At 39.1% G+C, this 22,393-nt stretch overlaps 1 protein-coding gene and 1 long non-coding RNA gene across 2 annotated transcripts in view; one reads left to right on the top strand and one right to left on the bottom strand.

The window, feature by feature from the left end:
• LOC110163992 (uncharacterized) overlaps window positions 1-18,088 on the bottom strand; it is a 60,209-nt gene extending 42,121 nt beyond the window's left edge. Inside the window, exon 1 of the mRNA XM_055164092.1 lies at window positions 17,672-18,088. Coding sequence (XP_055020067.1) covers window positions 17,672-17,883 — 212 coding nt within the window. The 5' untranslated portion in view covers window positions 17,884-18,088. The remainder of the gene's footprint in view (window positions 1-17,671) is intronic.
• On the top strand, window positions 2,017-3,408 carry LOC129411867 (uncharacterized). Its single transcript, XR_008633476.1, has 3 exons — window positions 2,017-2,121; window positions 2,500-2,650; window positions 2,817-3,408. It is a non-coding gene; the product is annotated as an uncharacterized LOC129411867 (long non-coding RNA).
• Window positions 18,089-22,393: the final 4,305 nt, after the last annotated feature.

Genomic DNA, 22,393 nt, shown 5'->3' with positions numbered 1-22,393 from the left:
ATTTCTTAGACGATCACAACATCTTGGAAAAATTTCAGTCTGGTTTTAGGGTGAATCACAGCACCGAGACCGCCCTGGCAAAGATTTTAAATGATTTTAGATTAAATTATGATTCACAAAAGGTAACCGTGTTGGTGCTCTCCGGTGCTGTTCACAGATGGTTCACATCCTACCTCACAGACAGAACATTTATGGTGAGTGTAGACACATGCTCCTCCAGGGTCCATAAAATCACATGTGGTGTGCCCCAGGGCTCCATTTTAGGCCCTGTGCTTTTTAACTTGTACATGCTCCTCTTGGTGGTGTCATCAGGAGACATGGAATCAACTTCCACAGCTCTGCAGATGATACGCAGCTTTACATCTCCATGTCTCCTGATGACACCAGACCAATGGATGCCCTTTTTAACTGCATTCTAGAAATCAAATCCTGGATGGCAGAAAACTTCCTCCAGCTTAACCAGGACAAAACTGAGGTTTTAGTCATTGGTCCTGAGGCCCAGAGAGAGAAACTTTTACCCAAACTACAAACACAGTCCTTTAACCCTTCTCCTCAAGTGAAAAACCTGGGCGTCATTTTTGACTCTGAGCTGACTTTTATCCCACACATTAAGAACATCACAAAAATTGTTTTTTATCACCTAAAAAACATAGCCAGAGTCCGCCCCATTCTCTCTCTGGCCAACACCGAGACGCTGATGCTTTTATCACCAGTCGAATAGACGACTGTAATGCCCTGCTCTCTGGTCTTCCCAAAAAGAGTATTTCAGGTTTGCAATTATTACAAAATTCAGCAGCGCGTGTCCTGACGAGGACCAGAGGGCGGGACCACATTACACCGGTTTTAAAATCACTGCATTGGCTCCCTGTGAGTTTCAGGATCGATTTTAAAGTTCTTTTACTGGTTTTTAAATGTCTTAATGGTCTTGGGCCTTCTTATCTTTCAGAACTGCTTTTACCTTATGAACCCTCGCGGACCCTGCGCTCCTCTGGCAGCAGGTTCCTGGTCATTCCCAAAGTCAGGACACACACTCACGGAGAGGCGTCTTTTCAGCACTATGGCCCTCGTCTATGGACCTGCAGCCGGAGGAGCTCAGGGCTGCAGAGAACGTTCATGTTTTTAAGAGCAGGCTCAAGACCCACCTTTTTAGCTTAGCTTTTGATTGAAATCTTATACTTTTACTTGTTTTTATTGTACACATTTTATTATATTTATTTATTTTAGGCATATTTTTTAGGATTTCCAGTGTCTCCTCTGTAGGAGCCTCTGCATCGGGAGTGGAGGTCAGCTGTGGCTGCTGGGTCTGTCATGTGGGCGGAGGGATGGTGCTTGGGCCTCAGGTGCCTGGGCTTCATCTCTCCCCTGGCTCCTGTGGTGGTTCCTGGTGGTGGTGGACGTCTCTCTGCTCCCGGTGCAGACGGCTCCTCTGATGGTGCGTTCTCAACTGGTTCGCCTGTATTCAGCCTCACATTTTATTGTGTCCGGTTATGTATTTTAGCGTGTGTGTGTGTGTGAGTGTGTGTGTGTGTGTGTGTGTGTGTGTGTGTGTGCATGTTCGTGTGCATGTTTGTGTGTATGTGAGTGTGTGTGTTTGAGTTGTTTGACTATGTGGGGTTGGGTTGGTGGGTGGGTGGTTGGAAATGCGGGACTGTTTTTAATCACTGTAAAGCACTTTGAGTTGCATTTTGTATGAAAAGTGCTTTATAAATAAAGTTTGATTTGATTTGATTTGATTTGACATAAACACAGAGCAAAATGACCATTTGGAAGGCGGAGAAAACATGCGAGTAACACGCTTTTAACTTTAGGAAATCCTTACTAACACAACTGTAAATGTAAAATACAGCCATAACTCCCACAAAACTGTCAAATACGTTTATTTTTAACTGCATGAACCTCGGAGATTTGAGCTAAAAGTTTGATTAGTAATCTGCAGCTAACACGATGAAAAGTCAGCTCAAACTTTCATATTTGGACAGATTTCCATCAAACACTAATCATGTTTTTACTGTTAGGGGTAAAGAAGCTCACAGAGAGATTTAAAGAAACTACGAGGAGAAAACGCCGCATTTTCACGCACAGTGACTGGGTTAAACTTGTAAACACTTGGCCAGTATAAGTGTAAGTGCGGTAAGATAAAAACATGCATTATTTCATGCATTAAACATAAAAGACACAGTTTTTTTATGTTTAATGTATAAAACATTAAACATGTCAAAGCTTATATTTACTTATATTCACGTAACATAAACCTCCAACGTGTGCATTTCATTCTGGGAACACGTGATCTGCTTTTAATAATCCGTGCATGTTTGTAAAGTGAAGAGTAAAGAATCCTGCCTGGACAGGTCAGATATAAGGTGGACATGAGGCTCATTGAACAGATTTTGCAGACACTGTTGTAGATACTAGACACACCTGTGTCTGTTTGGCCTGTCACATCTAATATCAGAACAGTGAGTCAACTGTTTGATATTCATGTTCTTTTCTCGTCTGCAGCTTCCTGTATGAGAACACAACACACTGCTGGGGCCACAGAAATGTTGGCTGATGAGACGCTCATGATTCATAAAATGGGTCAAATGCAGATGACAAAGAAAAGTCAACACTGAGCAGGAAGTGCTGACCCAGACTTCCTGCCTCTGTTTAGGTCTGGGACATGTTACATTGAAAACTCCAATAATAATAAGAGCTGCAAATGAATCAGGCTCATGTTGAAATCATTATTTAATTTTCTGAAAATACACATTTCTCAAATGTGAGATTTAGCTGTTTGGATTTATGTAATAGTTTTCTTAATGTGTGTGTCATTACAGGTTTTCACTCTGCAGACAGAAATTTCAACCAGTCAGACTTAAGGCCCATTCTGCTCTTCCTCCTCCAGAAGACGAGAGACACATCAGACTGAGTGGCCTAGTCCACTGGGTCATGTCTCCACTGTCCATGTCCAGACTCACAGAGGAGGAGGAGGAGCAGGTCCAGACTGCAGCAGACCTGTGGGGCCTCTGGTTGCATCAGGCCTTCCTCCTGCACATTCTGTCTGCTGCTGTTCCTAATGTGTCCTAATAGTGATGTGTCCATAAAGATTAGGTTTAACGTCTAATTTCCTCCAGAAGTGAAACAGTAAAATGGTGGTTTCTGTTCGTCTTAGCTGAGGAGCACCTAAACATCTTTATCACTGAGGAAGTGTCCCATGATAAATGTGTCCTTATATGATCTTAACAAGTGTATGAGACAAAACTAGAGTCATAAGTTGCTCATAATAAGTTTTTCTGAATGTTTTTCAGTCTGTACTGATGTTTGAGTCATGATGAAATGTGCCATTTACTTTCTGTCTCTTTTGAAAGTAACTAATTACATGTACTATAAGAATGTACTATTGTACTGCAGTTAAGCAGTGGTATTCCACCTGATCATATTTTGGATTTTTTTTTCTGCTTCAGCAGAATGGGAACAACTCTTTGAGAGTACACTGACATACAGCTGTTTGTACTCACCTATTAATGCAGAGTGTGTTTGTGTTTGTGTAATGGGTTTAATGTTTGACTAGTCACATTATGATAAAGTATTTACAGTATTTATAATCCTTTGATTGTTTAATAAACCATCTTTTCTCAAAGCAGAGACGTCTGTCTTTATAAACTGACTTAAATACATCCCCGGTAGAAATGTAATCCTTTATCAATTTAAAAATACTTTATTAATAATTAATAATCTCATCAGTTTTTGAAACTTTAAGGCAATTTAGTCTATTTTAGATGTATCCCAGAAATATCACCGTTTTGTTTTGCAAAAGTTAAACATAAGTTATCGTTTTTAGCCATAAGATTTGGATGAGAATTATTAGAATAACTTGGTCTAAAATTCCAAGTTTGATTACCCGTGCATCATCTGTGTGGTACGTGTTGTTAGCATTAGCATTAGCAAAGTGTCTCGGTTGCTAGGCGACGGGGCGGCTCCGTGGGCTACACCTGTCACATTTCAGCTACAGTGACGGCCGCAGCCTTCACAGCCTTCGAAAGCTGCCGCCCTGGAACTGGGACACGGCTAATATGGCTAATACGAATAAAAAAAAATAAAAATAAAAGTCTATCGTAGATATGACGTGTTTCTGGTGGAGGTCACGTGTTTCCGGTCTGGAGTGGAGCTCCACTTTCCCCATGTGTCTGCAGCCAGACCCTCTCTAAAATCAAACTTCTATGTAGATAACTGTCTCCAATCTGTTCCCACAGTAAAAACAGCTATTCAGCTAGACAAAGAGCTGAGTAAACTGTGTGCAAAAGGAGGTTTCAAACTCATTAAATGGGTCAGTAAAAATCGTGCTGTTTTATCTACTATTTCAGAAGAAAACAAGGCAAAACAAAAATAAAAGAACTTGATTTAGACAGAGAAACTACCTGTTGAAAGAGCTCTAGGCGTGACATGGAATATAGAAAATGATACATTTGGATTCCAGATTTCAGTCAAAACTAAGTCACTTACCAGAAGAGCTGTTCTGTCCACTGTAAGTTCTGTCTATGACCCCTTGGGCCTGGTAGCTCCATTTGTGCTAAAAGCAAAACTTATCCTGCAAAATCTCTGTCAAATTAAGTGCGGCTGGGATACAATTATTCCCAGTGAATTGTGTCAGTGTTATGAAAAGTGGTTATCTGAATTGGAACAACTAAAACATTTTCAAATAAACAGATGTCTAAAACCAACTTTGGTAAAACAACAACAGCTCAGTTGCATCACTTCTCTGATGCAAACGAGCAGGGGTACGGCACAGCCAGCTACCTGAGACTAACAAACAGCTCAGGACACGTCCACGTGGTTTTAATAATGGGCAAATCAAGAGTAACACCCCTAAAGAAAATGACTATCCCCAGACTGGAGCTCACTGCTGACACTCTTGCTGTTCGTGTTGATCGCATGTTGAAATCAGAGCTGAAAATGGATTTACAGGAATCTGTTTATTGGACAGTCAGTCTGTATTGAAATACATTCGAAGTCACGAAGATTTCAAACCTTTGTTGCAAATCGAGTTGCAGTAATCCAAGCACTGTCTTCAATGGACCAATGGAGACATGTTGATTCTAGGCACAATCCTGCAGATGACGCCTCTCGTGGTGTGAACATTGAGGCCTTCTTGAAATCTAAAAGATGGATTAATGGACCTGATTTCTTGGCATATGATGAAACACAATGGCCACCAATTCCAGAGGCAATGCGATATGCTGTATCAAATGAGGACCCTGAAGTTAAGAAAGATGTTTTTGTGAACACTGTCAACATTGTACAAAAGAGTCCCACCAGCAAACTAATGGAGTATTTTTCAGATTGGAATAAACTAAAAAGAAGTGTTGCATGGATGCTGAAGCTCAAGGGACTGCTGCTGAGAAAGACAAAAGTAAAGAAAGATGAAAAACTGTGTGAAAATGAGAAGTTGACAGTGAAAGATATAAAAAATGCTGAACAATGTATTCTTGCCTATGAACAAAGACAATACTATAAACAAGAAATTGACCTCATAAATCAGGGAAAGTACTGCCAAAAGAACAGTCCACTCTACAAAATGGACCCCAAGCTGGATCAAGATGGCCTATTAAGAGTTGGTGGCAGAATTAACAAACTATCCATGCCCACAGAGATCAAAAATCCCATTATTGTGCCCAAAAAGTCCCACATCTCTAAACTGATACTCAGAAACATTCATGAGAAAATTGGTCACACTGGCCGAAGCCACATGCTGTCAAAATTCCATCAAAAGTACTGGATGTCTTCTGCTAATGCTGCCGCACGAAACATCATAAAAAACTGCATTTATTGCCGGTGAATGCACTCTGTGGCTGGAGAGCAGAAGATGGCAGATCTTCCTCAAGACAGAGTGCTGCCAGACATGCCACCGTTCAGCACAGTAAACATGGACTATTTCGGACCATTTGAAACCAAACGCGGCCGAACTACTGTAAAGAGATGGGGCGTGATCTTTACCCGTTTAAAGACTCGAGCAGTTCATTTGGAAGTAGCCAATAGTCTAGACACCAGCTCATGCATAAATGCCATCAGAAGATTCATATGTCGCAGAGGAACAGTGTTGAGCATCAGATCGGATCAAGGCACAAACTTGGTTGGAGCAGATAAAGAACTTAAAGATCACTGGAAGAATTAAATCATGACAAAATCAGTGAAACACTCCTGAATAAAGGCACAGACTGGACATTCAATCCTGCAGCAGGAGCTCATCGTGGTGGAGTATGGGAGAGACTTATCCGCACTCTGAAAAGGATATTGTGCTCTATTACTAAGGAACAAGTTATAGATGATGAGGCTCTGCAAACGATGCTCTGTGAAGTGGAAGCAATAATGAATGACAGGCCCATCACAACAGTTACAAATGATAAAAATGATGTGGAACCGCTCACACCAAACCATCGCCTCCTGCTTACATCAAAACCTGTAATGCCCCCAGGACTATTCACTAAAGAAGACATTTACTCCAGGAGAAGATGGAGGCAAGTCCAATATTTGGCAGATCTCTTTTGGAAAAGATGGATTAGAGAATATCTCCCAATCATGCAACAAAGAGTCAAATGGAACAAAGTGAAAAGAAATTTACAACCAGGTGATGTTGTTGTCATTGCTGATCACACCGCTCCCAGGAACTCATGGATCCTAGGAAGAGTCCTGCAAACACAACCTGGAAGTAAAGGATTGGTACGAAGTGCCCTCATTAAAACTAAGACTGGTATCCTCCAACGACCTGTCACCAAACTCTACTTAATATTAGAAAATGAAGATTAAATGGATGGACATTTGAACTGCCTCAAAACCAAACTTGACTGACCAGACCTTACTTGACTACCCCCCTCATCCAGATATTAAAAATATTTAATAAAATGTGAAAAATTTGAAATAGAATGTAAAATTATTACTTATTATTTATTAATAATTCTGTAATTGCTAGACCAGCAATTAGGGGCTGGAGATGTTAGAGCCATAATTTAATTTATTAAAAAGTTATTTTATGTTTTACCATAAATTCATATTTTTATTATACCTTAAAACAATTATTAAAATATTATTCTTTACATTATAGAAATGTTAAAATGATTTATTTTCAGTCCCAATTTAAGTTTTTTCAGTCAATTTGTCTTTTGGTTTATAGTGTAAGAGGGTGTGTCCTAGGGAAATAAGGTCAAATAATCAGGTCAAATAGGGAGACAGGTGTGTGGGGACTATGGGATTGTGGAGGGCGACCGACACGGTACCACACCACACCACACTGAACTGAACTGAACTGCATACGCAAACGCTGAAAATCTGCAAATAAAAGAAATCAAACGAACTACAGACTACGTGAGTTTTTGTACATTTCGTGTGAGTCAAGAAGCGGACGCCCTAAGGATGGTTATTTACATGTTGTCGTGTACCCCCCCTTGGCCACAGGAGAGCTCACCCGGGTTGGGTAAAAAGATGAAGGTTTTGGCATAGAATCCATTGAGGGACTCCTGACATTCAGATGAAGATATTCATAATGCTTTATTTCATTAAACGAATAGCTGTTCGAGCATTAGAGATTAAGAATGATTGATTTAGATGATAGAGGCATTTTTGTGATCTATATTAGCATAAGTTACTTGTTTTGTTTTGATTTAACCTGACTTGTTTCTTTTACATAGATTTCTTTGATTCTTCCAACTTAATTTCCAGGATTGTGTTGTTTGGCATTAATTTTTGTAACTATTATGTTTGTGTGCAGGAAAAATAAGAGCTTTCTGTTCTTTTGACAGTTGACCCTTGTTTGACATTGGTTTGTAACATTATGTGCTATGCTGTGTGCAGGAAGCCTGCAAACGGACCAGGCGCGAGCTTCCTGCTCTTTGGACAAAGCTGAATGGCAGTTAACCTCGCACCTGGGGGTGGAAGAGGAGCTTTTGCCTGAAGGAGTGATGTTTGCAGTTTCTAAAAGTGTTGCCTGCACTTAGAAAATGTGTGCTATATGTGACGTTCTAATCGCTTTGCATCTACCTGGGTGGAGTCCTGTGACCTCAGATAAATACTGAAAAAATCTGCATAGAAGCGGGATCCTGATTTGGTTGGCATTGACCCCTCCGGCAGTAACTTGGCTAAGGAGGTCAGATCTCTAATTTGGACTAGGCAGTGCTTTATAGCTTACCTGGTTACAGGGTAATTTCTCCAAAAAGGTACTTGCATAGTGATTTGTCCTAATTGTTTTTGTATGAGCTTTCTAGTAAAATAGCGACTACTGAGTGAGTTGGTCATAGTCATCTTGTTGTGAGCTTTCCGGGCCTAAAAACCCTGAGTGAGCGAACTTTTGCACGATGACGAACAGTGGTATCAGCCACATGAGTAGTGCATAAAATTAATAAAAAGCCGAAAAATAAGACAAAGACAAATCACTTGTTGGGATCTTTTGTTGAGTCTCTCCCTTTAATTAATATACATATATTCTTACCACGAGCAAGTCCAGTCATCCTAGGTGAGTTGTCTGACTAAAAACGCAATGTTGGGGAAATTCTCTGGTGCAATGTTTTTGATGCAATGCTGAATTTGGATAAAAGTTTTCGAGGCACTGCTAAGGATAAGTGAATATTTGGAATGTTTGGTGTAAAGCTAAATCTGGATAAATGTTTTGAGGCACTGCTGAAAATAGGTTAATATCTGCAAGGTTTTGAATGCTTTGAGGTACTGTTAAAAATAAGTAAGTGTTTGGCAAATGTGACGAGATAGAGTATGGAGTATGTCATAAGGTGTTTTCTAAAGTTAAGTGAAATTTTAAGTGTTCCCTAAGTGATATTTTAAGTGTTGTTAGCTTTAGAAAACACCATACAAATAACTCTAAGTGATATTCTAAGTGTTGTTAGAGTTATTTACATTGTGTTTTTAAAGCTAAGTGATATTTTGAGCATTGTTAAAGTTATTTAAAAAGAAGTGAGACTCAGGCCGCGTAGTACAGGCCTGGCTCCTTAACACATGTGTTACAGCTCATGTTAAACTAGAAGCCATAACAATAATATCTAGCCAACAGTGCTGTAAATAAAGTAAATCAAGTTTCTAGAGTGACACTTTCACTGGTCACTGTCATCACTCTTCCTCTCCTGGTCACCGTCCTCATCCTCCTGCACATCCACACGCTGCTCTCTGTTTGACCACAGATTTTCACTCACATCTCAGTGGATATTTTCTCTTGTGATGCAGTGAGGGAAGAAATGGATGGAAATGGAAAGAATGTCTCAACCGTCTCCTAAACTGATCCATGTGATGTCCTCACACGCAGCGTCTAGTGCATGGAGCAGAGACGTCTGGTCTGGAGCCACATGTTCATCCACTCTCCACCTCCAAGAGGAAAAAACTCCTCAGTCAGATTGAGGAAAGGAGAGGACGGTGGTAGTGGCTCCATGAGCATCTTTAGATGGAAGTGACCCAGACCCTGATGAGCCACAGTGGAAATTCACACTGTCCCACATGATCACACAGTGTGATAGGAAGATCTCATTTCACCTGACTGACAATCACTGCCATGAATTTATCAAATGTTCCAAAAAAAATCATATATGTTGTTCATGGTGTTATGTTCTTGACTAATTTTGACACTTGAACAGACAATTGTACAGATGATGATTCAGACAGTGAAATGATGCTGACATGTTTTGGAGAGAAAAACCATCAGACTGAGAATCAACTCATCAGTTTAGATCAGCAAGATCCATTTATTTGTAAAATGTGCTAAATGTGGCTCATTGTGCAAACTGTAGACGACTTGTACAGAACCATGTGCAGCAAAGATGCACTGAGACACTTGACACATGCACCAAGACATTTACAAACTGATGAAATCAATGAGAAATGTCATTCTGTTGTGAACGACTGCAAAGTGGTTTGGAGATTTGTCCATGTTGTTTTGAGAATGTTATTTCTGTTTCAAGAAATGAGCCAAACTAACGGAGAAAAACGATAATTACATCTTTTCAAAACAGACAGCTGAGGGGACATAAAGAATTATTTGGCCATCTTAAACTTTTATCATTTTAAATTACTCATGTTTTAAAAGTGTTGAAATAATTATTTTGTTAACTGGGGAACGGGCCACTGACATTTGATTTTGATTTGTTCTCAAATCACACTTTTGACACCACATTAGTTTGAAAGTTTTTTTGTCCTTTTGGCACTGGCTGCAGTGTTTTGTTTTTGTGACAGATTTAAAACAGAATTCTGATCAGTTTAATGATCCATTAGGAGGAATGCTCACCATGACTGATATTTATTTTTATGCATAACTTTAAAAATGACACATATATATTTATATTAGTCATTGTATTTGGGCTTTATTTGAGTGATGCTCTCTAGTCATTTTTTATGCAAAACAATCAAATATTTAAGAAAATATGGCCCAAAAAAGAGCCAGATTATCTGGAAAACATGTCAGCTGAGTAATGTTATCCACTTCTGTTCAAATGATTTATCTTTTTAGTGTTTTTTCGGATGCCGCCCACACACACACGACATGTGCATATTACAGAGGTGAGAATAGTCCCAAATGACCTGTTGTTGCTATTTATCTCATTCCATTCCTGTTAGTAAATATAAAACTTTGTAATTCTTTAAAAACCTGTGTTATTATCCCTTTGACATCTGCATTCTTCTGTAGGGTGGGTTTGCAGTAAATAGGATGAATGTTTCACAGAAGCGGGTTAACCTCGAGCAGTCTCTTTTGAGATCTCACTCCCAAAAGGCGTCACTGTAGTGCTGACTTTGTGACTACAGAGTGAACCACTGCACTTTTATGATGGATTATCCAAAGTATTCAATATACAAATAATGTGCACAAAAGTAACAAAAAAACAAAACAAACAAACAAACAAAAAAACCTTTAAGCTAAAATGTTCCACTCACTCAGACATGGATTTTGGGGTTTATAATCGACCTTTTTCACAAGGACTGGAAGTGTCGCTTTGTAGGGTAAACATAACTCCGGTTAACCCTCTCCAGGCAGGCGTTGCAGATTTGCAACAACTAAATTCCAATTACCTACTTACTCCACATCCATATTTTATGAGCTTTTTTTACTCAGGAGCCTTTTTTCTCATCCATGCTGATAAACGTGGACGATGCAGACTGTGCAAGAACGTCTACACACAAACGGCCTGCCAGAAGTGCAAAATACTTTTTTTTGTTCACAAAGGATAAAAAAAAGTCAGAATTTTATATTACTACCCCATATTATAATTTTCCCCAAATATCAGATTTTTTCTGATACTAAAAATGTATTTGAGCCTGAGAGGGTTTCTCTTGCAAAATATCTGTGTATTTATCTGGAATATTTTCCAACCAGCTTCATAAATCTCCCTCTCACCAAACTATTAAACAACATTCTTCAATAAACATTCTTCCATAAACAATTTATCCACAACTGTCAAGGGAAGAAACAAATATCTAACGTTATGATCATGAAGAAAACGTAAATAACTTGTTCACTCAGACTGATTCTAGAATTCAAATTAAAAATGAATTTCATGATGTACAGTAGATATTAACATCAATGGAGAGACTTGAGCAGTTTAAATGTTAGAGATGTAATCTGTGAACATCTGTAGCATTTAAACAGCACAAATCCCTCTGTTTATGCAAATATCTACAACATGAAATCCATTTTTAATTTGAATTCTAAAATCAGTCTGAGTGAACAAGTTACTTATTTATGACATATTACTTCTGTTTTATTCATGGCCATAACATTGGTTTAGTTGAGTGTGTCCCTAATGTGTCGTCGTTGTTCTTCTTTAAGTTTTTGTCTTTCTTCTCTTGATAGTTGTGGTTAAATTCTTCACGTTAGAATGTTTATCCTTTGTGGACCTGAAGATTTGGTAATGGGGCAGATTTATGAAGCCGGTGGAATATACGTGAGACATTTCCACAGATATTTTGCCAGAGAAAAGCATTAACCGGGAGTTAGGTTTACCTACATCGCGACACTTCCAGCCGTTGTGAAAAAGGTTTATTTAAGTGAAACTTGGAAAATGAAAAGCGGAAGCACAAAAACATCTCTCAACAGCATATAAATTGATTGATTCTGTGATAATCAATAATGCCGTCAGGTCACCAAAGTTTGACCAAAGACGGGCTGATGGACCAATGTAAAAACTATTATTACATCCAGGAAATAATTCCACAATTCAAATACAGTGAGCGACGTGGAATGTACCTCTAATTCTACTGCCCTACAAAGACAGAACACTGTAACATCATGTTTGGTCAAAAATGAGTTGGTGTCATTCTGTTTGTATTTGAGATCTTCTTTATCATGTGAATAAATATTGTGAAAAACACTGTTACGGCCCCAGGCCTTAGTTCTAATTTGTTTAATTTTTGCTGAGTTCTCTTGATTCCTGCTGCAGGAGCCCTGGTCCGTGATTGGTGGGGCAGGTCGACGCCCACCTCACCTGCAGCTACACCTGCAGAGTGTGTGTGTGTGTGTGTGTGTGTGTGTGTGTGTAGTTTAGTTTTGTGCCTTTTTTTGATTTGGTCACTCGATTCTGTTTGTGGGTTTATGTGGTTTAATTTGGGAAACTTGTGTTTTAGTTTAGTGTGTGTCCCTAAGTTTTACCACTCGTTTTTGTGTAAGTCTGTGTGACCCCTTTTGTGGCACAAAACTCTGTTTATTCTGTTGTTCTGTTTCTTAGTTTAGGTTGTTTTCTGTATATTTTTAGTCTTTTGTTAATTTACCTTTACATTCCTGTTAATTAAACATTATTTAATTTATTCCATTTTACATCTTGGTTTTATTTTTGTTACTTCCCTCACCCCAAACGAGCTGGGTTGTAACAACACTGACCTCAAACTTGACCTCTGACTCTTATTTGTCAGTTTCTGTTCTCTGTCTTTGTATCATGAGAGAAAAAATAAGTTTTTGTGCAAAAGCAAAAGGCAGAAACAGTGTGTGTTTTGTTTGCGATTTAGTTCATAAATATATTTTATTTTAAAATCCAACCTCTGGCCTCCTTCGTTTTGTTGTGGTCTTGGCACAGGGTCTGAACACATTCAATAAATATAGTTTTGTATTCAATTATACTTAAGTTATCTTTAAAGTGAAAGTGTTGTGTGTGTAACCGGGTGGTCATCATCATCTTTATTCCGAACTTATGGTCCATTTAAAAAAAAATAAAACAACAAAAACACAGACAAGGACAGTGACAATACAAAACAATAAACATTCATGTTTTTTAAAAGATCTTATTGCACTGAATCTTATATTTGTGAGTGACATTATTATTTCATTGTCTGATTTGTTCAGTCTGCAGATAAAACTGTACATTAAAATTCTTAGTGCAGCTTGCAAAGTGTTCACTCGAGCAGTAACAAACATTTGAATCCATAAAGCGTCACTGTAAACACCTGCAGTCTTTGCAAACTGGCTTTTTTATAATTAGTCCAGAGGTGAGCTGTGCACAACGCTGTACAATATGATTTAAACAAAAACACCTTTACATCATTTGTACAAGAAGCAAACTTATGCATAAGAATATTTGCCTGAGCACAGAGCGTCCTACACTGTCTGTACACATCATCATCATCATCTGTCATGTCTGCACTGATGATCTGCCCGAGATATTGAATTTTTGTTGTAACAGACAACACAACATTTGACAGACAAAAGTCAGGAAATCTCATGTGCTTATCTTCTTTGGTCCTACAGATCATGACCAGACTCTTGGTTGCATTATACTTTAGATCATGCTCCACACTGTGAGCTGAACACATGTTAAGTATCTGCTGGAGACCAGAGGTGCTTGGACTAAAAACAACCAAATCATCTGCAAACATTAAATGATCCTCACAACAACATTTCCAGCCACACAACAAAAACTAAGGTTTTAAACAGGTTCAAGAGTCACATTATACATTAGTGTAATTCATATTCATAAAATTAATATTTAATTGCATCAATCATAACAGATATCAACATTAAGACATAAAAGCAACATTAAAAAACACATCGCACATTATGGATAAAATAATAATTAAATTTATGAATATGCCTATATGTATGTAGACTGTCAACCTGTCAACCTGTTTTTGTGCACCTGTTTTGTCTGCCTCCAATTTCCTCCAGTCTTGCTATTGGTTGATGTGTTCTATTTGAAGGCCACGCCCAGGCTTTGTTCTTAATTAAGCCCTGATGAAGACCAGTTGAGGTCGAAACATGTTGGCTTTGGCCATTCAAATAAAGGCCTTTTAATTATATTTTTCCTCGTGCGATGTGTTTACTTTTTCTACTGTTTTGGAGTGCCTGGAATCCGTTGTGTCTTGAGTCTTGATCCTTTTTTCCAAGAGCACCCTCTTTGCTCCTACTGATTGGAACACCTGTAGCAAACAGCCACATTTTTGGTCTTTAAGCTGTTTTACATGTTCTAAGCTTTGGTGACAATTAATCTAGATACAAATTAAATAAAACTGGGGACAGAATCCCCCCATCTGACCCCATTGCTGACCCTAAAAGGGGCAGTCACACTGTTTCCCCATTTAATCTGCATTGTCTGCTCTTCATACCAGTACATCAAAAAACACTAACAATGTATTTGGGCATACCCTTTTGAATCATCTTCACAAATAGTTTCTGGTGATTCACCCTATCAAATGCTTTGGATCCATCTAAAAAAAAACACATAAAAACTGATGAATCCTGCCTCTTGTATTTAGCAATAATCTCTTTTAGACCATACACACATATCTGTGCCCAGCAGAGCCTGAAACCCAAACTGGGTGTCTGTAGATTTAATAAATTGTGAGATCCTGTCCAGGATTACTTCAATCATTTTTGACACTATGCTGGCCAAAGCTATAGGTCTGTAATTGTCAGAACTGCCAACTTTCCCAATTTATCTTTAATGACAGGGAGTAGCAACACAGTTAACACAGAGTCAGGTAAAAATCCATGAACAAGAAAAGCTGTAAAACAGATGGAAGCAGTGGTGCTAACCTCACACTTGCAAATTTTAGATGCTCTGCTGAAACACCATCCTGCCCACTAGCCTTATTATTAGACAGTTTGGTGATAGCTTCAAGAACTTCATGTAACAGAATTACATCTGCATAGTCAACATCATTCAAAATACAAGGGTCACTCTGAACACACTTAAATAAGCTCCTGTAATGCTGACGCCAAAGCTCCAAAATGTTCTCAGTGCCAGAGGTGCATCTATTGCACACGGCAGTGACGATTTTCTGGCAGTCATGCTTTTTACTTCTTTCCAGAAGTCCAATGTGTTGTTACAAGAGTTTTCTTGCCATTGAGTCTGCTCTCATGGCGTGTTCATTCTTGGTTATAAAACACACAGCATACTTATATTGAGCATTTGTGACCCTCTTTTGTTCATAAACAGGACCATGTCTTGGTCCTGTTTATGAACGGTTAGACTTTTCTCTGACTGTAGTGTGTCCGTGAATGCGTCCACCTGCGGGTCGCTGTGCGTGGCTCCCGGCGTCACTGATTACTGATTAGAAAGGCTGCACACGCCGTAGTGTGGCAGTCGGGGCTTTCGGTGGCTTGTGAACGTGGCGCGTGTGAGTACTGGAGTTGTTCCTTCAGTGTTTCTCTTTGAACTTTGTTTTAATGCCTTGTTCCTTGTGACTACTTTTAAAGGTGTTGTGTGGAGCAGGTGGTGACATCGGCCGCTCCTAACGCTCTCCCGGCCCAATGTAGAGTACACCTGTTCTAGAATCCAGGTAGAGGCTCTGGGTGGTGGCGTTTGACTTCGTGTGTGGTAATCGGTGTATTTCTATGTGGCAGATTACGTTGCTGCTGTTGGTTTTTGCTCTCAAATGCTCTTGAAATAGTCTTATTCTCTCAGTCTGATTCCATATTTCCTTTTATCTGCAGTTAGAGTGTAGTTTTTATAGTGTGTGTATTTATTGGCTGGGGTGGGTTGTGCAATAGTGGATAGTGCAACTAGCAGCACCTTGTACTTTAAAACATTTAAAGTCTCAACATTCAAACCACGCACCTAGCACTTTACATCTAAAAGAAAATACTATAGCAAATTTGTATGTATAAACAGATATTTGCACTGCACTAGCACTTTGGTTCTTGACTCCTGGGATTCAACTAGTTGTCTTGGTTTGATTAATTTTTCTTTTTGGATTACTAATATTGTTTTTGTGAGATTTGGTTTTACTTGTGTCCCAGATTTTAGCTCCAAATTGTTGTTAAATGTGTACTTTTTATTTAAAAAAAAAAAAAAAAAGTGTAAAATGAGCTGTTTTAATATTAACTAAAATAAAGAATTGTATATTTTTCCACTATGTAATGCTTTTGTCCAGTGTTTCAGCCAGACTCACCTGTGGGTCTGGTCAAGTGGTAACGGAGGGAAACGGGCAGATTTTTGACATTCAAATGTCTCTTATTCAGAAACTAGAGGAACTATTGAAATAAGTAAAGTATCAGAATGTAGGAAAGAGTTACACTCCAACAGGGTCAAGTTAAACCTGTGATATTCTTTCAAGTTGTTGACAAAAATTTTTAAAAACTCATGTTGGTAACGGAGGGAATGAAATATGCAGCACTTTTTGGGCAATAAATCCAAACAGTGATAACTCTTGGTTCTCACTTCCATATCCTTAACAAACTGGTTTGAATATTTGCTTCATATAGTTTTCTACCATATGGTACAAGATTAGGTTGAAAAACCTCTTACTTTTTCAGTCATGAGATTTTTTATTAAGAAAGGTCATGGTAATGGAGGGAAAAGTAACAGAGGGAAAATCTGACATGATTTTCAGGTCTTTGAAATTTGGGAAATAATTTTTGTTCCATATTTCACACATGGTCTGTTTAAAACGGATGGAACTTTAGAACCAAAAATGGTACAGAAAAGTCAGTTTCATAAACTAGAGTACATATGCATCTGTTCAATACATTTTTATATCAGATGCATTAACTTGAATTTTTGCCCCCCCACCCCACATGTGTATTTCTTCATACTGTACACACTGTACTGCAAAGTCACTTGTGTCAAACTGTTTCACTGTGTAAGTGTCACTGCACGATCCTGATCAACACTAAACAGGAAATCCAAAACTCTTCTAGATCATTTCAAACACACACATGACGACTGGAGCTTGGTGACGTGTTTTTCTTGGATGGAAGTCTGAAGAAAATCAAACAAATCATGATCATGTTAGTTTCTGCCTTTTGCTTTTGCACAAACTTATTTTTGTCTCATGATACAAAGACAGAACAGGAACTGACAAACAAGGGTCAAAGGTCAATTTTGAGCTCAAGATTTTACACATTTGGGAGCCCTGCCTATTCTACATTTGTCTGGACAAAACAAACTCTGAAGTCATTTTTCTCAGTTTCTCACTCTGGAGAATTAGGGGCTTTTGCTTTTGTAGTGCAGTGTAGGATCACCTCCATGTTTTTGATGACGTAACATGACTTAAAGCCCACATGAGTCAGTTTTTTGTGTAATAGGACCTTTTAACAAACCCAGCAAATGAAGAGCCGCGGGAACCTAGAGCTGACCCCCTCTGCCATTTCAGTCCAGAAAGTAGCTAATAATGACGTAAAACCTACAAGAGTATCCATTCCACTGTCAATAAATGAAAACATAAATAACAGCTTTCCTCCTCTTCGAGAAACGAGAAGCACAGGGTCAGAAGAGTCACGCACCTGCACATGAGCGTCGCCACCTCGGGGGAGCACGCCGTCTCCACGATCTGCCCGACCTCCCGCAGGCTGTACCCGGACACTCCTGTGGGGCTGCCGCTGGTGGAGTAGCCCACGGCCCCGCAGAACGACGCCTGGAGCGGCCTGCAGTTGGGCTTCGACTCGGCCCCGCGGAGTAAACACAGGCACAGAAAGATGACTGCTGCTCGGGGCATGTTTGAACCCTGGTCTAGTCCTGGTTTAGACCTGGATGTGCCCTAGTTTAGGTATTTTTAGTCCCGTTTATAGTTCTAATTTGACCCTACCTTGCCTTGATTCAGTCCAGATTTCATTTACATCTAGTTTAGTCCTAGTTTAATCCTCTGTCCTGCTTTAGTCCTGCTTCTGTCCTAGTCCAGTCCTAGTTTAGTCCTGGTTTAGTTCTGCTTCACTCCTGGTTTCGTCCTGTGAAGTTTCAGTAAAATCCTGCATAACTTGGAGGTGGAGTGGGTTTGGACGAATAGAAAACTAGAAATAAATTGTGGAAATAGAGGCTCTCAGCAGGAGATGGGTCAAAGGGGGACAATGTGTTTCTAATTAGACCCAGAACACGCTGCATCAAGCCAAAAGACACGGTCATTACAGGAAGGACTAATGTTCTAAACAGACCGGCCGATTGTGAAATTCAACAGGGCTGAACTGAGTTGATGGACTAAAGCAGGACTAAAGCAGGACTAAAAAACACTTTGGTAACCCTTTTTTTTTTTTTTACTCTCCCCTAATTACTGTGTCTACCGGGTAATAAGGTAAAAAAGAGAAGTTACATGGTACTTAACAGGTAAAAAATAATGGTAACTACCTATAATGGTAAGTAAATGATAAGTAATTGCCTAGAAATATCTCAAGTATTACTATGAAATAACTCTGTATTATTGGGTAATTACTGGTGCTTTATGATGTAACTGGGTTAGATTCAAATGTCTCTTATTCAGAAACTAGAGGAACTATTGAAATAAGTAAAGTATCAGAATGTAGGAAAGAGTTACACTCCAACAGGGTCAAGTTAAACCTGTGATATTCTTTCAAGTTTTGACAAAAAAAATTTTTTTAAAACTCATGTCGGTAACGGAGGGAATGAAATATGCAGCACTTTTTGGACAATAAATCCAAACAGTGATAACTCTTGGTTCTCACTTCCATATCCTTAACAAACTGGTTTGAATATTTGCTTCATATAGTTTTCTACCATATGGTGCAAGATTAGGTTGAAAAACCTCTTACTTTTTCAGTCATGAGATTTTTCAGTCATGAGATTTTTTATTAATGTAATGTTGTGACCGAGAACCCTTATTTACTCACAGAATCCGTTCTGGCATAAAAAAGGACAAGGACAATGTGGTATAAAAGTTACACCTCTTTATTTAAATCTTCTAAACATAAAAAAATATATTTCATTTTCTGGTTTCCTTCTTGATACAATTACACACCACTCAATTGTCAAATGTAGGACTCAAACAACCCAAACTAAAACACAACAAATCTAATTAATAATCCAAACCAAACATTAATACCAAAAAAACAAACACTAGTTGAACCCTACATTTATAATAAGTTAAAGTGCAGGTGCACTGTAAACCTGGATAATGTAATAATACTTAAAGTGTGCGTGTGCTAAGGTGTCTGAGGTAGACTTCGTTACAATAAAGGGCATAAAATTCCAGCTGGTGAAAGTGCTCGTGCTAAGGAGGCCTATTTGGACTAAAGTGACTTGTGCCAACCCTGAGACCTGACCTCGCATTGCACTGACCCCCTGACCAAATATTGCACTTCCCTCCAAGACCTCGGCTACTGTTAATCAATATTCAATTAAAACCAACACGAAGAATAAGATAAAGAATAAAGAGCAAGAATAATGCAGCAGTGGCAATCTGTTACACAGGGAAAAATAAATTAGCTTCAGGGAGACCATGAGCGACCACCACCCCAGATATACAACCAAAGAGCATTTACCACAAGTTTAGAAGAGGGAGGGGGGCGCTCTACATGGGGCTCGGAGCGCTACGAGCGGCCGCCGGCACCACCGCCTACTCCAGACAACCTTTAAAATGTAGTCTGACACATCGAGTTAAAGCAAATTCTATAAGAAATATTGAAAGACCAACTCCGGTACTTACACGCGCTGCCTTCAGAAGCCAAAGAAAGCCCCGACTGCCTCACCACGACGTGCGCAGCCTTTTCTAATCGCGTAATCAGTGACGCCGGGAGCCACGCGCAGCGACGCACAGGTGGACGCACTCACGGACGCAACACAGCAGGACAACATACTTTAATCACCCGGTTACATTAAGAAAGGTCATGGTAACCGAGGGAAAATTGTGCAAGCAAGAAGAAGAAGGTGCATGATTTTACATAATTTGTCAGTTTTTCTCTTCCAAATACTTTAATATTACTTCAAAATGAAAGGAAACTATTTCTATAAAATATGTCAGTCCTTCCAAGCAAATTTTTATCATTTTAAATACTTTTTTTTTAATTTTTATTATTAACTATGAACTATTTGAACTAATTGAATTGTGTCCATAATTATTGGGACCCATTAAGCCCTGTCATGTATGCTCTTATTTGCTATCCTAGCATGTCCATGTCTTTGTTATACTGTTGCCAGTTGTCAAGAGGGACTGGTTGTGACTTTTAATAAATTCACCACAAATCAGAGCCTCTGCCATCATTTTTCTATTTTACAGAAAGCTAATGATGAAATTACTCTGTAAAAAGAGATAACATACTACCCATTTACCTGGTAGGTTACTCCAGTATCACAGGAAAGACTAATAGTGTTTCAAAGAAATTACATCCTCTATTCCTCTTTAATGTAGATGATAAAGGTTTACCGTATTTTCTGCACTATTAGGTGCTCTGGATTATAAGACGCACTGTCATTAAATGGTCTATTTTTGAACGTTTTTCACAAATAAACCATGTGGGACTTTAAAGGAAACACAACAGTGTGATGGGTGAGTGGTTTTGTTTGTTTGTTTCGTTCACGGTGACACTGGGCTTTGTTCAGTTGTGGCGTGTAGGGAGGGTGCTGTCTGGGGCCGCTGGTTTGTCAGCGTGTTCGCAGTGACTCAGTTGTTCAGTTGTGTCTAGAAGTGTCACATTGCACTCGCTTTTTTTGGTTCATTCCTCCGTTCCGTTGCTCGTCAGCGTGGAGTGATGAGTGTGTCTGAGGGTGTTTTTCACCGCACGGTCGCTGTCTGCTAGGTGTGTGTTTGCATGTTCTGCGGGTGGTGCAGCTTTGTAGTTTACTGAAGTCGTGCTGGGACACCCGAGTGGATTCGTGTATAGGGCGCTCTGGATTGTGGGGCGCAGTCCTGTTTTGATGAGGTTAGAGGTTTAAAATTGCATCTAATAGATCTGAAAATACAGTAAGTGAATAATTACTTATACTAATTTAATTGCTCCAATGAGGTTTATTTGGTCTTCCGATAATTTATGTTATTAGGTTCTTTGTTCAGACCAAGAGTTTGTTTTCATGTCTGACAGTTTGGACTGCTCACTAGTGCTCTTCCTCAGAGTGGTCTCGTGATGTTGCTGTGACGTGTCTGATCAGTTGATTTAAACAGGTTTAAATCAACTGACCGGGTTTAAAAACCTGTATAAATCAGCTGACCGATACGTCACAGCAACATCACGAGACCACTCTGAGGAAGAGCACTAGTGAACAGTCCAAACTGTCAGACATGAAAACAAACTCTTGGTCTGAACAAAGAACCTAATAACATAATTGAATTGCTTAGTAAGAAGTGGGTAATACAGTAGAAAGAACCCAGACTTTCTTTTACAGTTCAGTTTAATTTTATTTACTTGGTAAATAAACATGTGTAGCCTGGTAACACTGCAGATGGTAAAGGCTTTGATGGTTGGAATGAACACCATGGTGACTTCACACTTCTCCTGTACTTACCAGTCTGCAAGAATTAAGACGATACATCCTACTGGCATTGTTTGAGCAGTTGTTTTGTCAGGTAAGTATGACATATAATCACACAATAAATGGGTAGGGGCTGAAAAAGCAGCAGTCCTATTTGTAATTAACTGGAAACAACAATGAAAAACTGTTATAACTATGAAGGACCCTGAAAGTAAAGAGGAATAACAGATGTAGTTTGTTTAAAACACTACTAACTGATTATATGTAGTACTTACCTGACAAAACACCTGCTCAAACATTGCCAGTAGGATGTATATTCTTAATTCTTGCAGATTGGAAAGTACATGGTAAGTACAGGAGAAGTCTGAAGTCACCACGGTGTTCATTCCAACCATCAAAGCCTTCACCAAGTAAATAAAATTAATGCCAACATTCCAGCGGTCCCAGACTGCACTTTGTTCGGTTGTGGCGTGTAGGAAGGGTGCTGAGTCACCGTGAACGTGCCAAACAAAGTTCCACTGACCCATCCAACTGTTGTGTTTCCTTTCAAGTCCAGTGCGGTTTATTTGTGAAAACATAGACCATTTAAAGACAGTGCAGAAAATACGGTAAACCTTTACTACCTACATTCTGCAGTGTTACCCTGAAAGTAAAGACAAACAGAGGATGTAGTTTCTTTGAAACATTACTAATCTTTCCTGGAAATTGCTCGATTTTGTGCAGTTATTACAAATCAAAACAGCACATAAACTAGTAACTTGATATGGTGTGATATTGGAGTAAACTACCAGGTAAATGGGTAGTATGTTATC

Source organism: Boleophthalmus pectinirostris, unplaced genomic scaffold (assembly GCF_026225935.1).
Source record: "Boleophthalmus pectinirostris isolate CB_2022bp ecotype Guang Dong unplaced genomic scaffold, ASM2622593v1 HiC_scaffold_6, whole genome shotgun sequence".
NCBI classification, from domain to species: domain Eukaryota; kingdom Metazoa; phylum Chordata; class Actinopteri; order Gobiiformes; family Gobiidae; genus Boleophthalmus; species Boleophthalmus pectinirostris.
The sequence above is the reverse complement of the archived record's forward strand: the minus strand, read 5'-3'. Positions and strand labels throughout refer to the sequence as shown.